The sequence below is a fragment of the Rhinopithecus roxellana genome, chromosome 19 (assembly GCF_007565055.1).
Source record: "Rhinopithecus roxellana isolate Shanxi Qingling chromosome 19, ASM756505v1, whole genome shotgun sequence".
In the NCBI taxonomy this organism is placed as follows: Eukaryota; Metazoa; Chordata; class Mammalia; order Primates; family Cercopithecidae; genus Rhinopithecus; species Rhinopithecus roxellana.
The window spans coordinates 77,478,706-77,496,092 of NC_044567.1; the positions used below are offsets into that span (position 1 = coordinate 77,478,706).

A 17,387-nucleotide genomic window follows, 5' to 3' on the forward strand; every position below is an offset into this window, starting at 1 on the left:
AGTAGAGATGAGGTTTCACCATCTTGGCCAGGCTGGTCTTGAACTCCTGACCTCGTGATCCACCTGCCTCGGCCTCCCAAAGTGCTGGGATTACAGCCATGAACCACCGCGCCTGGCGACCTTTACCTAAATCTATGCCACAAGTCCTCTGTGTCCCTAGAATAATTCCATGAACTTTTAATAAGAAGGTAAATGCTTAAAAAGAAAAAAGAAAAACTATTGCAAGGAGAGTTGAGTCAACATAAGTAAAGCTCTTAGAACGGGCCTAACATACAGTAAGCATCATGTAAGTATCAGTTATTATTATTCATTAAGAACTGTATGAGACACTAGGATCTAATCACAACAAAAGAGATCTGATTCCTGCCTTCATGGAGCTTACAGTCCAATAGGAGACCCCAGTAATCGATAATGACACAAACATAAAATGACGAATTGTAGTAAGTGCCGTGAAAGGGTCATACTGGAAACTGCAACAGCATAACAGAAGAAGAGGATCTGGTCTTGTGATGGTGGGGGAAGCACAGTGTTAAAGGAGATTTTCCTGAAGAAGTGATGTTTGAGTTAAGATCTATAGGAATGGAAAAAGGAAAGAAGAATTTCCTGGGCAAAGGGAATAGCCTATGCAAAATTCTGAGACTGCAGAGAATTTGTTGTGTTTGAGGACCCAGTGGACCAGTGTAGCTGGAGAGAGAAAGCAGAGGGGATATGGGACACGGTGGGGTTAGGGGAGAAGTCCCAGCATGCACTCATACGGAGTGGGCCTCAAGGGTCAGAATCTTTTTTCACATGTCTTATTTGTTATCTGTGCGGCTGAAGGAAAGAACAGGAAGGCTGCTGTTCACATCGTTGTAAAGCCAACCTGGAAGGAAAAAAAAGCATTCCCCCTAAGGTGAGGTGTGTAATACACCAACCACAATCTGTTCACACTCTCGGTGAGTCTCCTCCAGTGTTTTCATTTATACTAACATTAGACTGATGTTGCCTAGCTGGTTTACAGCTGAATATTAGCAGAACACATCAGAACTTCATAGGAGAGTGTAGTAAATATGGCTGTTTCTGTGATGAAATGTGGCCATCAGGATAAACCCCAATACAGGTTTTCTTGTTTCCTGAGACTCCTCATTTGAAGTGGAGCCATTTATCTGGCTAGCCATCACGCATGGAATCAGAAAGCTCCCTCTGAAGGGCTGAGTTAAACCTGTACCTTCCTGTCTTTTTAATCTTCCAGGCTCCCCATCTCCACAGTACCTGCAGTCAGTGCCAGGACTATTTTCATTATAAGAGGCAGAAATCTTGGGGGTACTAAACTTACAGGACAAGGTAAATAATTGGCTCATGGTCTCATATTACTCAAGTAGGCTGGCAAGGACTTCAGGATTTGCCAGTCTCTTCCAGGCACTCCCTGCCTCATACTTCTTCCTGTTGGCTGACTCTTCTATTTCAACTCCTATGTGCTAGTTCACTTACTCCAACCCCGCCCCTAGGCTGGACTCTTATCCTGCATATATACAGAAAGAAGGGTCCTGTTACACACAAGGCAATGCCGCCACAAGGCCTATAAAACTCCTGCCTTCAAGGGGTTTGCCGTCTAGCAGGAGAGCCGTGTAATGCAGAAAAAAAGACGGCAAGTTCCATGGCTGAGCTTCCCGAAAGCTGACTTGGCATCATCCCCAGGTCCTGCACAGGGCAGTTCCAAGAGTCTGGGCCCACTCTACCCTGCTCGGCTGTCTTCTTACTCCTTGCCCTAGCCTGTGTCCATATAGCTCCAAAACCTGTTATTTTATCCTCTCAAAACTCTTTGGTTTAAAAAAAAAAAAAAAAGTTCCTCAGGTATCCTCATGAGTGTGGAACATATAGATGCTTTTGGGGTGAATGAAGCTGACAGAAGATGAGGTGGGCACACAGATGCATGTTCTGGTTTGAGCTCTGGGCAAGTCATTAGATTTCTCTAGGCATGAGTTTCCAATTTTAGAAAGAAGCCTGAGGTGTGGATGGTGGCTGCAGCTCTGAAGCATGACGAGCCATGACTTACCAGACCCTCATCTCTCCTCAGGCTTTGCTGCAGCTTCTTCTAGCCCCAACCAATAAAAACATGCCCAAAATCCACATAAGAATTTGAGAGTTTAGAAGTCCTGATGCCTTTGAACATAGTCATTTCCAATCCTGGTCTTGCAACATCTAAGTGTCTCCACTTACCTCAAAATATTGCAACATTAGAAATTAGTAATAATCTAAGTCATTTTAAGGTTCAGGATAGGGAAAAGAAATACCATGAAAATCAACTAATGTTACATGGGACCAGGTAGCTGACTCCTAGGCACACACACCTACTGTAGACTCTAAAACCAACCATCTCCTAAACTGAAAGGGCAATGCCTTTTCTTCTCCCAACCACAAATCAGATAAGTGATTGAACTTTTACCAGGCAACGAAAGCCCCAGAGATTTCCAAGCACTGAACCATCAAGATTAAGATAACTTAGGGTCAGTTGTACAAGCAACTGTGGCTTGGTTCCCCGTTAGCTGAGCACCAAAACTACAGATAAACTTGTTCTTAATCTCCACATATAAAGGAAACCGTTTTCTTCTTTGCAAAACCAGCTCATGGCAAGTGGAAAACGAACCCTAACAGAATTCTAGAATAAGGTCACTGGATTGCTCATAATGAGGCAGTACCTTTAAAGGTCACAGATTCCCCAAATTCCTTCTTACAACTTTCTTATAGCATTTGTTTATCTGGAGATGTTACAAATACTTCTACAATGGCAAAAACAATGTAATCTTATTTAATATAAAAAAAATACACACACACATACCCATTTGTGTATCTGGGAGCACAGCCATCACAAAAATCAAAGAATGGCTGGTTCTGACCCCTCTGAGTTGTCGGGGCTTTCTGAGAGTTCCCTGACAGGACTTAATGTCTTATAATGTTATCCTTAAAAATCAACAATGTGGCTGGGCGCGGTGGCTCACACCTGTAATCCCAGCACTTTGGGAGGCCAAGGAGGGTAGATCACAAGGTCAGGAGATCGAGACCATCCTGGCTAATACGGTGAAACCCCCGTCTCTATTAAAAATACAAAAAAAAAAAATTAGCTGGGCGAGGTGGCAGGTGCCTGTAGTCCCAGCTACTCAGGAGGCTGAGGCAGGAGAATGGTGTGAACTCGGGAGGCGGAGCTTGCAGTGAGCCGAGATCTCACCACTGCACTCCAGCCTGAGCAACAGAGCGAGACTCCATCTCAAAATAAATAAATAAAAAATAAAAATTAACAACAACAACAACAATGTGACCAGGTGCAGTGGCTCACGCCTGTAATCCCAGCACTTTGGGAGGCCAAAGCAGGCAGATCACTCGAGGCCAGGAGTTTGAGACCCGCCTGGGCAACATGGCGAAACCCTGTCTCTACTAAAAATATAAAAATTAGCTGGGCGTGTTGGCACATGGCTGTAATCCCAGCCACTTGGGAGGCTGAAGCACGAAAATCCCTTGAACCCGGGAGGCAGAGGTTGCAGTGAGCCAAAATCATGCCACTGCACTCCAGTGTGGGCGACATAGCGAGACTCTATCTCAAAAAAAAAAGAAAAAAGAAAAAGAAAGTAAAGTCAACAATGTTCACATTCAGTCCCTCATATTTGCTCAGGATTTTCAGACATACCTGAGGACTATCAACACCCGTCCTCCAGAAGATTAGACAAGAAACAAACGAGAGTACCAACCTGTATATTACCCCAACACTAAGTGAGGTGGTGCTATTTGGAGTGCAGGAAGGGATCTAGTCTAGGAGAGTACAGTGGTCAGGGAAGGCCCTAGGCCCTATACAAGACAGGTGAGCAATAGCCAATGAAACCACACCACGGGGTGTGGCAACTTACGAGGCCTCCATTTCCCGCGCGCTCTGCTCTGTTTCTCCCCTACAACCCCTGCAGAACTTTATCACCTTGCCACATTCTATATAATGCATTTACCATGCTATTGTCTATCCCAACCAACTAGGTAGAAGTTCCTTTAGGGCAAGGGTCTTTGTTTTGTTCATGTGTCCCAAGCATCTCGAACAGTGCGTGGCATAAAATATGTAGTCAAAAAGTTGATAAATAAATGAACAGATGAACAGATGAAATTCACTACATTCAAGAGCTAGGAAGCTGGGAGGCTCAGAGCAAAGCAGCCCTCCCATCTTCTACCTCCCCAGGTGAGAGTATGAGGCTGCACCAGAAAAAGAGGCGGCTGGGGGACTAATCGCTTTCACCTAAATGGTGATCCTAATTTGGGAAGACATTTGGAAAGAGGCCCACCAAAGAGATTTTCTGGTTCCATTGCTTTGTTTTACAGATGAGGAAGCAGGGGGGGAAATAACTCATTTGCCCAAAGTTGCACAGCTAGCTAGTACAGAACCTCCGGACTTTCCCTTATTGAAAGAATACATACAATATCATCACATGGAGCAAAAACACATATAGAAACAAGGTACTGACCCTGTGATTACATTTAAAAACAGCAAAAATGATAAACTCTGCCTATCTGCTCAAGGAGTGCAGAACTGGTCTGCCACTTGGGATTTCCTTTAAGCATTAAGTTAAATTAGGAAACAGCCCTGGTGCTGGAGTCCACACAGCACTTTCAGGCCAGGTGCCAAGCCCCATTCCAAGGTTGTATTCAAAGAGCAGGCTCCCAATTCTACTGACATTTGTCAACCTGGTTCCAGCAGAGCTTTGGGTTTGGTCCAGCGCACTCAATGTGATGCTTGGAAGCAAGTGTCCTCTTGTTTCTAAACCAGCTAATAAGGATCCTCTGAGAAACAACTGAGATGGGTCCATGGGCTGAGACAACTGACTGGTCCTCTCCTGTGTTTTACAGTTGGGCTTGTCAACTCGGCACCTGCTATAAAAACCCTTCCAGGGAACTCTGCCTGACTCAGGCAATGAGGCCAATAGCCAGTTCTCACATGAAAAGGGGAAGGGAGTGTCACAGCCTGCACCCTCCCACCATTTGCTTCCAAAACATACGTTCCCACCCTGATAGGAAAGTTCCTGTTTGTTCACAAGCTTCTTTTTGTGCTTTAACTAACCCACTCCTTCTACAAATCCCTTCTCCTCACTCCCACTGGCTACTTCACTTTTGTTATAGAAGGTTCTTTTAAAACCATGAAGATTATTTTACCCATCAGGGTACTGTGAAGGAACCTGGAAAACAGTATTGTTTTGATTTCTTAAGCCTCATAATATATGGAAAAGGCAATAAACAAATATATAAATAAACAAGCATAAGTTGGGTAACTTTAAATAAACATTTAAACATCTTACAATTCAGTAACTAAACATGTTTTAATATAAGGCCCATTAGTTAAAGCTGACAAAAGCAATTTCAACCATTTGTACTCAAAGAAAAAAATCTATTAGTCTTAAATTACTTGCTCTTTAAAAGTTGAATGATATAGTATAGTAAAGAAAATGTAATATTAGGTTCCTTTTTTTCTAGGCTTTTTTTTTTTTGAGATGGAGTTTCACTCTTGTTGGCCAGGTTAGAGTGCAGTGGTGGGATCTTGGCTCACTGCAACCTCTGCCTCCTGGGTTCAAGCGATTCTCCTGCCTCAGCTTCCCAAGTAGTTGGGACTATGGGCACACACCACCACGCCTGGCTAATTTTTGTATTTTTTTGAGTAGAGACGGTGTTTCACCATGTTGGACAGACTGATCTCTAAGTCCTGACCTCAGATGATGCTCTGCCTCAGCCTCCAAAAGTGCATGGACTACACACATGAGCCACCGTGCCTGGCACTTTTCTTCTAGTTCTAACACTAACTAGCGGACTCTGTCAATCCTAACCTCTCTGTAAAATGAGCCGAATGCTGTCTCTAGTCTGGTCCCGTGCTCTGCGACATGACTGGGAATTTGGGGAAGCATTTGTTCTTTCCAGGATTAAGCTACAAAAATTACTTGAAGACCTCATCCTGGCTGCACATCTGAGTCACTTGGGCCTTAAAACATTTTTTATTGGTTCGTTTGGTAGAGATGGGGTCTCTCATTGTTGCCCAGTCTGGTCTCAAACTCCTGACTTCAAGTGATCTTCCTGTCTTGGCCTCCCAAAGTGCTGGGATTACAGGTGTGAGCCACTGCACCTCGCCTTAAACTTTTTTTTTTTAAAAAAAAGAAAAGATGCTGGCCCCCACTCCCAGAGATTCCAATTTCATTCACCTAGGATGGGGCCTCAGCATAGGGTTTTTAAAAAGCCCCCCAGGTGACTGAGTCATGGCTGGGAAGCACTGCCTCAAGTAACACATTCCTAGCCACAACTGTGGCTCCCAGTACAGATGATTCTCTCACTCCTAGTGGCCTCTCAGGAGTCACGGGCCATTTGCTTTAAGAGAAGAGAGATCTGATTGACCTTGGTCAACAAACTCCTCTGATTCAACTGGAGATCAATGACGATGTCAGGTTCTAGGGGTGACAGCACTGTTTGTTCAGAGAATGTACAGAAAAATTCGGTTTCCATGACAGACACTCCTGCAGCCCAGACAAACAATTATTCCCTCATCTGACATAGAGGGGGGAAATGATCCACCGGAGAATGGTATGGTTTTGAATTATAATTATAAATTAGTCTACTAACAAAGGAAGTCATGTTTAATACATGAGAGGACAACTCTGGGCCAAGGTTCATTTTTTTAACAGTGAAACATCATGCTGAGTGAAAAATGAAACTGACATGGAATAATCACAAACCATTTACCTCATGGGGTTTGGCAATGGAAAAATTAATCTCACTACTGATAAGAAGAGCCCACCAAAAGAACACTACACACTATGGGTCACGTCCACCCAAGCAAATATCCTGAAAGCTCCTCTAATTCTATAGAAAGACACACAACTGGTGCAATCCCATTAAAGAATATAAAATATAGCTGAAGCAACACCTCCCACCCCATCCATACCCGCTTGATTGATGATAATACAGCCCCTTGTTTTATTGGTCTTAATCAGTCTCAAAAAGGAATTCAATAAATATCTGCTGAGTGCCCACTACAGTGGTTATAACCAGCATGCCATGTTAAATGCCACAGAGGATACAACCAACAGCAAGCCAGGGTCCCTGCCTTCTAGAATGAATCAGCAAGGGAAGTGAGACACACTCCCAGGGGCACCTTCCTGGCCCCCTTGCTCCTTCCTTCCCTCATTAGTCTCTTCTGAGAGCTACCTAAGCTAACTTGAATCCCTCCATTGTGGTTTAAGAGCCACAGTCACGGCCACTGTCTCTCTCCTGTCATCATAGACCTGCTCCCTGGTGCCAGAACTGCTTGGCAGGTGGGGCCTCTGCAAAGGCAAATACCCAGAACCAGCATGGTAATGCAAAAGTTTCAGGATTTCTTAGTGAAGGCTGTGACTGAGCCAGACAAGAGAGGCTTTGGTTAAAAGCCTCTAAGGAAAGAACTTTCCGTTTTGTTCTTTCAGACATATGACTAGGCGAGGTGTTACTGAAAACATGCACCTGCTTGGATATTATTAGACTCCAAGCAAAGAAATGAGCTTAAACTGTGAATTAGGCTTAGCAGGCTTTTTTTTTTTTTTTTTTTTGAGATGGAGTCTCGCTCTGTCGCCCAGGCTGGAGTGCAACGGCAGGATCTTGGTTCACTGCAACCTCCGCCTCCCAGGTTCAAGCAATTCTTCTGCCTCAGCCTCACAAGTAGCTGGGATTACAGGTGCCTGCCACAATGCCTGGCTAATTTTTGTATTTTTGTAGAGATGGGGTTTCACCGTGTTCGCTGGTCTTGAACTCCTGACCTTGTGATCTGCCTGCCTCAGCTTCTGAAAGTGCTGGGATTACAGGCGTGAGCCACCATGCCCGACCTAGCAGGCTGTTAATCCCTACTCTTTCCATGATTGCTGGATTTGACTCTACAGTTGAAAATGGTCGATTTTCCTTACGGAGACTCTCAGGTGAAGGCAGCCCATCACAAAACGGCATCTTCGCACAACTGCAACAGAAGGCCATGATTCTTGACAGAGGAAAAAGAGCATTATCTGGGTATTTTCCTGAAGCTTACAAGAAAGCCTACTGGCCTAGACCTTCTCTAGATCCTTGTCTCATGGCCACGTAGCTTGGTCAGCTCCTCAGGGTATGACTGAGGGCAGCCAGACTGGTTTGTCCCAACACACACACCAGAACATAAGCACTGCAGTGACCGCTCTTCAAAGGGAGGTAGGAGGATCTAGTTTAAGGTTTGGTTCTGCCACTCACACATGACCTTGGACAAGTCACCAGCCCTTGCTGGTTGGCTTTTCCCATCTGTCTGTTCTGGAAGACAGAGGAGGGTAGTGATCTTTTTCAGCTTGGGAGAGGAGGGTAATGCCTGAGAGAGGGTGCCCCAAATACCACTCTCCTAGGTTCTGATGTGCTCATACTGTTACTGAGGGATGTGCATCATATTTCTTATGTGCAGCTGGAGGGGGAAAAAATTGAGACTCATTGGACTACATGGCTGAAAGCCCATCAAGCAGTCTAATGCACTCTGATTCCAGTTATCTTGGGAGGCTACACATCTATTTATACATGCTTCTAGGGTTCAAAATATTTCTGGAATTCTTTGGAAATTCCCTTCAAAGAATATACTTTTGAATCCCCTAAATGGTAAAAGTCCTGCTCACTTTAGGATGGATTTCATTTTAATAAATAGTTGAAAATCAAATCCAAGTGTCCTCAATAAATCGTGTGATCAAACTGGGTAATAACTATTTTGATCAAAAGTGCAGTGTGAATCATGTAAAAGTCCTATTAAGCAAAGACTGGAAGGAACTGGAGAATGTTTTAACTTGTATAAGGATAACTGGCTTAAGAGCAAATATTTGTTTTTAAAGGTTCGTTTTTGTTTTAAAGTTGAATTATTAAATGGGTGAGACAAGTTATTAAATTTAACTGGAAATTCTTTTTTAAAGACTGATTTCCATAACATGCAAACTCATGCCAAAGGGTGATTATTTTGAAAGGGACATATTGTTTTAGAAGAATAAATTCAGGTACATTTGTAGGAAAAGCAAAACAAAACAAAAAATAAACCACCACAGATATTACATTTATTTTTTTATTTTTCCAGGTAGCTAACCTCAGCAAAAGGTATTACTTTATTATCAAGTGGCACTTCAATATTCCTAGGAAGAACAGCCACATGTTTTAAGAACTGCAGCCTCCAAAAGGGACAATCAATGTATCAACTCTGATTTATGAACAGTCTTGAGGCAAAATTTTAAATGGCCTCACAACTGACCATACAAAGAATCTTATCTGCAGGAGGCGGGCAACCCTCAAAACCAGAGAATTATCCCAAGGTAGTTCAGGGTGCTCACGGGAGCCACATCTGCTAGAAAGCTGATCTGAAACCACTGCAAACCAAAGGACCCCACAAGTGAGTTATTTAACAAATCCAAATAAAACATTTTCTCAACAGCTTTTAGGTATAAAAGGTGTCATCCAGAGAACTGCCCTGGTTTATTTACATCTTTAAAATATAAACAAAATGTAAACATTCTGTTTTCATCCAACTTAAAGTCCACACTCCTAAAAGAAAGTGGCCACTGATAAAAGAAAATGGTATACTTTAAACTGCCTGTCATAAAAACAATTTAAGGTTAGTTTTGTGGTTTTCAAAACATTCAATATTGCTTAGGGGCTGGGGGAGAGGGCTGTAAAATACTACATACAATCAGCAAATTTCAATTCTAGGAATTTCCTTGAATTCAAGGAAATAACTAAGTAGTTAAAACTCATTCAAGAGTTTAGCAACAAGAAAGTTCATTACATTGTTACAATTTTTATAATGAAAATGAAAACATCTGTGTAGTGAAAAAAATTTTTAAAATAAAATAAAAACAGCCACAATACCTAAATGATTGAGTGGTCAAATTATGGTACATCCATTCCATTCAGAGAAATACTACGCAGTCAATTAAGAATAATGTTGCAGAATTAAGTGAATTGACATAGATCTATATGTTCCAGTGTGGGGAGGAAAAGTATTACCTGTAAATATGTGCACAGAAAAAGCATCTGAAAGAACATATGTCAAGATATTAGTAGATTAGTCACTAGAGAAATGCAAATCAAAGTTATAATGAGTTACCACTCCACATCCACCAGGATGGCTAAAATTAAAAAGATAGGTAATAATGGTTAGGGAATAAGAGACATTTTAACCCTCCTATATTGCAGGTGGGAATGTAAAACAGTGAGGCTGCTTTGGAAAACAGGCAGTTCCTTGAAAGGTTAAACAAAAAGTTACCATATGACCCAGCAATCTCATTCCTAGACACATGCCCGAGAAGACTGAAAATAAATGCCCACTCAAAAATTTGTACACGAATGTTCATGGCAGAATTATTAATGGTCCCAAAGCAGAAACAATTTAAATGTCCCTCAATGGATGGATGATATGGTTTGGCTCTGTGTCCCCACCCAAATCTCATCTTGTAGCTCCCATTATTCCCTGTGCTGTTGGAGGCAGCCAGTGGGAGATAACTGAATCATGGGGGTGGGTCTTTCCCGTGCTGTTCTTGTGATAGTGAATAAGTCTCGCGAGATCTGATGGTATTAAAAATGGGAGGCTCCCTGCACAAGATCTCTCGTTACCTGCTGCCATCAATGTCAGTAAGATGTGACTTGCTCCTCCTTCATGATTGTGAGGCCTCCCCAGCCACGTGGAACTGTAAGTCCATTAAACCTATTTCTTTTGTCAATTGCCCAGTCTCGGGTATGTCTTTATCAGCAGCATGAAAATGGACTAATACAATGGATAAATAAAATGTGGTATATTCATATAATGGAATATTATTCAGCAATAAAAAGGAACAAAGTACTGACACATGCTATTATACGACATGGATGAACCTTGAGAACATGATGGTAAGTTAAAGAGGCCAGTTACAAAAGACCACATAATGTATGATTCCATTTATATCTTATATAAAGATGTCCAGAATAGGCAAATTTATAGACAGAAAGTAGATTTGTGGTTGCCAAGGACTAGGAGGTTTGGGGGGAAACGGTGTGTAACAGCTAATAGGTATGAAGGTTATTTCTGGGATGATGAAAATGTTCTAAAATGGACTGTGGTGATGACTGCAGAATTCTGGGAATATACTAAAACCCACTGAATTATACACTTTAAATGGGTGAATTGTGATGATAGGTGAATTATATCTCAATAAAATTGTTAAAAATCTACATAGAGGTAATGTTTGGAAAATAAGATAATAGAAGCCTTGTTTTTATTTTTTAATTTAGGCTTATCTATCCTTTCTAAGTTTTCTACAATGAATATGATTACTTTGAGACAATGCCTCAAAAACAAAAAAACAAAAAAACAAAAAAAAACTTCCCCTGTTATCATACAGAAAGCACCAAACCCAAAATAATTGAAAAAATGAAAATACCCCTTTCCTTATGATCCCTATGGCCACAGCAAGATGACTGGCAGGCAAAGCTCGGCTTATTACCGCATCAACCCTGATCAGTCACAACCCCAGTCCCCAACCCATGGTTGGGCACAGAAGCTCAAGTTTTTTTTTTTCTTTTTGAGACAAGAGTCTTGCTCTGTTGCCCAGGCTGCAGTGCAGTGGTGCGATCTCAGCTCACTGCAACCTCTACCTCCCAGGTTCAAGCAATTCTCCTGCCTCGGCCTCCTGAGTAGCTGGGATTACAGGTGCATGCCACCGTGCCCAGCCAATTTTTGTATTTTTAGTAGAGACAGAGCTTTGCCATGTTGGCCAGGCTGGTCTCGAACGCCTGACCTCAAGTGATGCGCCCACCTTGGCCTACTAAAGTGCCGGGATTACAGGCGCAAGCCACCACGCCCGGCTGAGAAGCTCAATGTTTTTCACATGGATGATGGTTTACTGAGGTGCTACTAAAATGACAAATGTGATGGTGTACTCAGAACATTTCCTATCGGGTTAGAGAAGACGTTCTGTGGGGAAAAAGTGAACAAAAATAGATCACATCATATTTTTATACTGTTGTATTTGCTGTATGTTTGTACATGAGCAAAGATCATAAGATAGTGATATAGAGACTGTCTAAAACCAGCTGTGTTGCTCTAAGGCAGGGAAGTTTGAAACCAAACATGGGATATAGGTAAAGATAGACGGAAAAAAAAAAACTGCTTCTGGGAAATATTTCCAACCAGTATGTTTATTATTCACAAACTGTGATTCACCAGTCCTATTTTTTAAGCCAGCATCACACTCTAATCATATTCCTAGGTTACAAGCCCAGAGTTTGTGCATAATAAAAACTGAATCCATTAAGATGATACATTAGGCTTTTCTCCCCTATGTCATCTCTTTAGGGAGAACATTTGATTATAAAACCTACAAAATATTGAACCTACGTATTACTTTGGATCCCGAAACTAAAGAGGTTTCCTATGAAAATGAAGCAGTTATCCAAGGATTCTTTCACCTGAAAAATGGAGTCCAAATCTGGGGCAGGCAAATAATGAAACCCTCAGACCCATGCAAGTGACACTATTCCAACCAGACACGAAGAAATTTTTATGTGGTTCACTGGATTTATGCTCGGAAACATGGTCTATTGTTGAACTCTCTCTCGAATAACTCTCAGATACATTTTTCTCCCGTGCTCTGAGAAGCTACATTACTGCAGAAGGCTGAGTAGGCAGGCAAGTTAATGAAACAATACACATGTGCACAACTACAGTTTAATTTCATGATCAGCAGCCCTGATAACAAACTCAATGAAACATTCTACTTGTGGCCTCAGTATAAACACTTGATATCGCCTATTAGGATAATGAATGCAGGTGATCACAGTCAGAATAAATGATAAGCAAAGACATTGCTAGTTAAGACTCATCTATCAGATTACAGTGTTTCTGTACACGTATGATCCTCAGTTCTTGGTGACTTTTCAAAAACCTCCCTCTAAAACCAAAATATTGGCTAAATGAAAGAAATCTGATATATTATAGCTTTTTTAAAAAAGGTACTTTGCCTCACATTGTACTGATCTCTTTGATAACTGAGAGATATGGCACCTAAATACCATAAAATGAGGACTGCTGACAGTGATGATGTAACACTAACCAACTCTAGGAGCAAGATATAGGTCTAGGAAGAAAGGAGAAACTCACTGACTAAATAAGCACATTCTGGATTAACAAAAGACAGCCTCAAGTGCTTAATAATGCCAATGCTATTGCGTTTTGGATCTGGTAGCCTAAAGTCTCAACTCATAATGAGTCAATGTCTGGCTCAAAAAGACACACACTGAAAGAAAATCACAGTATTGCCTCCAATGCAACAGTTACTCCATCAATCAAAAAGAAACATCAAAAACTATTTCTTGCAGAGGCATAGTATAACATTCAAAAAATGATGACGTAGTGTAAAAAGCATTTTTGGAGGGTAAAGAGAATTTACATTTATTAAGTACGTGTGAAGGTGGTGCCTTCTTTCACATGTTAGCTGTCCCAATTTCACCTATCAGGAAGCAGTCTCTAAGAAGTAAAATCACGGCCGGGCGCGGTGGCTCACGCCTGTAATCCCAGCACTTTGGAAGGCCAAGGTGGGTGGATCACTTGAGGTCAGGAGTTCGAGACCAGCCTGGCCACCAGGGTGAAACCACGTCTCCACTAAAAATACAAAAATCAGCTGGGTGTGGTGGCAGGCACCTGTAATCTCAGCTACTTGGGAGGCTGAGGCAGAAGAATCACTTGAACCCAGGAGGCGGAGGTTGCAGTGAGCCGAGACCACACCATTGCACTCCAGCCTGGGCAACAAGAGCGAAGAAACTCCATATCAAAAAAGAAAGAAAAAGAAGAAGTAGTAGTAAAAGAATATGCCCAGGGCACAGCTAGCAAGTGACCAGTTAGAACTCAGGTTTGTCTGATTTTATACCCACTGTGTTCTGCACATCACTGTTGCCTGGTTTAACTGCAAACTTTGCTATGAGTTTCATTCACAATTTTAAAATAATAATTTTTACTATGTTTGGGGATGAAAACTCTTGAGAGAAAATTCTAGGAGTGAAATTGTGACTTTTTTTTTTTTTTTTTTTTTGAGACAGTCTTGCTCTGTCCCCCAGGCTGGAGCACAGTGGCTCCATCTCTGCAACCTCCACCTCCAGGGTTTGGGTGCTTCTCCTACCTTAGCCTCCCCAGTAGTTGGGATTACTGGCTTGTGCTACCTGCGCATTAGCCTGGCTAATTTTCATTTTACTTACTTACTTATTTATTTATTTATTTGTTTTGTATTTTTAGTAGAGACAAGGTTTCACCAAGCTGGCCAGGCTGGTCTCGAACTCCTGACCTCAAGTGATCCACCCACCTCAGCCTTCCAAAGTGCTGGGATTACAGGCGTGAGCCAACGCGCCCAGCCTGACTTTTCACCTAAATAGTAGTTACACTAAACTATAACCTTTTCATAAGGGTATAGAATATTTTATCATGAACTCTGAGAAGTTTGGATTTCTAAATACAAATTGGAAATATTTACACGAACTGAAACTATAGTTCCTACTAAAGCTAAATCGTTATTTTTGGCTGTTTAGCCTAAGTTATTCAATAACCAAACACTAGAATCCAGTGAAAAAGTAACAAAAGGAAAGATGTGGCAAAGGAAACCATATACACCTATCCCTTGACGATATGAAATGATCGAATTCCATGTCTAACATTTGGTCATTCTACTTACACCCTCATTTGTGAACAGATGCCAGGCAGTAGTTACCAATCCAAAGTGAGATGCTCAAGTTCAAAACCTGACCTTAGTTGCAGAAGTGGGGTTTTTATTTTAAAGAAAAACTTAACTTCCACAAGTTCTATTATAAAGAAAGTATCTACAAATTTTCCTTTATTAAAAAAAAACACACACACACACAAAAAAAACCCGAATTTGAAAAAGGTGACCTTATTTATTTATTTCGTCTGTTTCCAAATTCTTGTTACTCCAAGAGTACAGACAGTTATTTACCTAAAATGCAAAACCTCCAAAGAGTTCACGCGGTGGCTGGCACGCAGGCACACACATGTCAGTGTTCTACTGGGACACTTGGTACATGATATCCCTATTAAAGAGTACACAGTACGTTTAAAGAGGTCATTAAACAGAACACGGACAAATTTGCCACGCTCACATCCTGAACAATACATTTTGTAAAAAACACTCGCTAATTTAGGTTCTTCCAACCAGAAAAAAAAAAAAAAGCCAAGTCTCCCACAAAATGTCTCCAAATCCACAGCTGAGTGAAGGTCATAAATAGTTAAATGAATGTAAACCAGGCCCTATCATTCGTCTCCTCCAGAAAAAGATGAAAAGACATTTCTGATGACCCCAGGTGCTCTCCCACAAGGAGACAGTCTTTCATTTGAGGTTCTGAAGTGGCCTCACCTCGAACCCATATGGGATCTTCCAAGAGTGCAATTCCCACAGCTCCACTTGCTCAAGGAAGTCTTGTGCACAGAAGGAAGCCTGCAGCCTCCCAGTACCAAGAAACCGGCAGGGCAAGTGGCAGAAGCCAGCTCTCGGGTGAGAGTCCTTACTCCCTGTTGCATTCGTTCCCCAAAGTTTTCGAATTTTTAAAAAGTTCAAACACGGATTCGAAGCGCAGGACAGACCCTTCCCCTGGATCCCAGCGCCCTTTCGGCTCCTCCCGCGGCCCCCGCCAGGCAGCGCCGGCGCCAACCCGCGAGGGTCCCGCAGGTGGACGGCCTCCCCAGGCCGGGTCCCTCTGGGACCCCCAGGTGCCGTCCAGGGCGCCACGAAGTTGCGCCCGAACCCGCGGGGTCCGGGAAGCCGCTGCCCCTGACAGCCGCGCTGGCTTGGGAGGCTCTTCGGGCGGCCGACACCTCGGTGGGGCCGCGACTCCAGTCAGGGAAGCTCTCCCGGCCCGGCGCCGCCTTCTACGCCCGGCCCGAGCCTCCCTCGGCGGGGCGCACGGGGCCTCTGGCCGCCGCCGCGCTCCCAGCTCGGACTCCAGCCCCGACGGCCGGCGCGACTCTGCACCGGCCCCGACCCGGCCGTCGCGAGCTGTCCTCCACCCCACGCTCCCGGGTCACTCACCCCGAGGCCGGGCAGCAGTAGCGTCAGCAGCAGCAGCAGCAGCAGCCGCCGGGCCGGCATGGCGAGGACTCGGCCCTGACTCCGGGGGCGGTACGGACAGAGGACCGGGCGGGGGCGCCGCGACGACAGCGAGGCGGCGACCTAGCCTCAGCGGACGCAGAGCTGACTAGGCGACGGCGGCACCCCCATTCCCGGCCCTATAAGTGCCGGGTGCCTCGGCTTCTTCCGGTCGGGGCGGGGTTGGGGGCGGTGATGGGGGCGGGGCCAACCCAGGGGCGTGTTCAGGGCGGGGATGGGGGCGGGGCCGAGGGCGGGCCGAGGGCGTGACCGGGGGGGGGTGTGGGGGGCTGGCTCGGGGCGGGGCCGAAGGCGGTGCTGGCATCTGGTTGGCTTCGCTCCTGAGGAGGCGGTGGCGGCTATGAAGGAGCCGGCCTCGGCATCCAGCGTCTGGGGGCGCTGGGTGATCGAGGCGCGAAGTTTGTCTGTGGCTGGGAAAGACCTGCAATGCCCCACCAGGTGGTCCCATTAACCCTGCCAAGGGACCTGCCGCGTCAGACTTCATCAGGGAAAAGGGCGGGACACGGGCGGTCCCGGGTGCCTAGAAGCCCCCTTTCCGTCTTTCCGCCGTGGTGGACTCATCGGCGAGGTTTACTGAGGCGACCTCCGGAGCGAAGGTTTCAGCAGCTACCGGAGGCTTCCAGCAAACACGGCTCAGCTGCCCCGCGCGGCAGTCGCAGTGTTCACAGCCGTAGGGTTCTCCAGCTGTGCCTCGTCTCCTCCAGTGCCTCTTTCTTCCTTTTCCTTGCCCTCAGGAATTCCCCTCAAGTCATATCCAACAGCCATCAGTTCCGTTTGGAATGAACCACGGCCAAGTCACTCACCAAAAATTATAAGGAGGAAACCAATTCGGCCACTTGTGTCACGTGCGTTGATGTGACACGTGTGGATGTGAAGTTTGAGATGGCCTGCGTCACAACTCGTTGGAGGGAGTGGGTGGGCTGAGGCCTCCTGCAAGGTCTGTGTGAGGGTGTGGACTACTAATTAGAGTTAAAGAGCTCGGCAGCTTTTTGGTCACTGGCACTGGCCTCCACTGAGAGGGACATGGGGACGGAGGACATGTCTTTTGCAAGGAAAGAGAGTAAACTGAGATTTGGAGCCCAAGGAAAGGTATCTAACTTATCCTAGGGGAAAAAGAAAACAGGGCTATGACATTCTCTAATTTTTCCTGACTTGCTCATATGAGAGCCTAAGATTTTTCGAATTTGAAGGAAAAGAATAAGCAGTTGTAGACAAAACAACAAAGTAGTAGTGGGGGAC

At 44.2% G+C, this 17,387-nt stretch overlaps 1 protein-coding gene across 2 annotated transcripts in view; it reads right to left on the minus strand.

Moving 5' to 3' along the window:
• ERN1 (endoplasmic reticulum to nucleus signaling 1) overlaps positions 1–16,280 on the minus strand; it is a 91,365-nt gene extending 75,085 nt beyond the window's left edge. The window contains exon 1 of one of the 2 annotated variants that reach the window (XM_030922959.1): positions 16,071–16,267. Coding sequence is in view for 1 of the 2 variants with exons in the window: in XM_030922958.1 (XP_030778818.1) it covers positions 16,071–16,130 (60 nt within the window). In the remaining variant the exon portion in view is untranslated. Of the gene's footprint in view, positions 1–16,070 lie in introns of both variants that reach the window. The other variant, XM_030922958.1, reaches the window with a different exon arrangement.
• Positions 16,281–17,387: the final 1,107 nt, after the last annotated feature.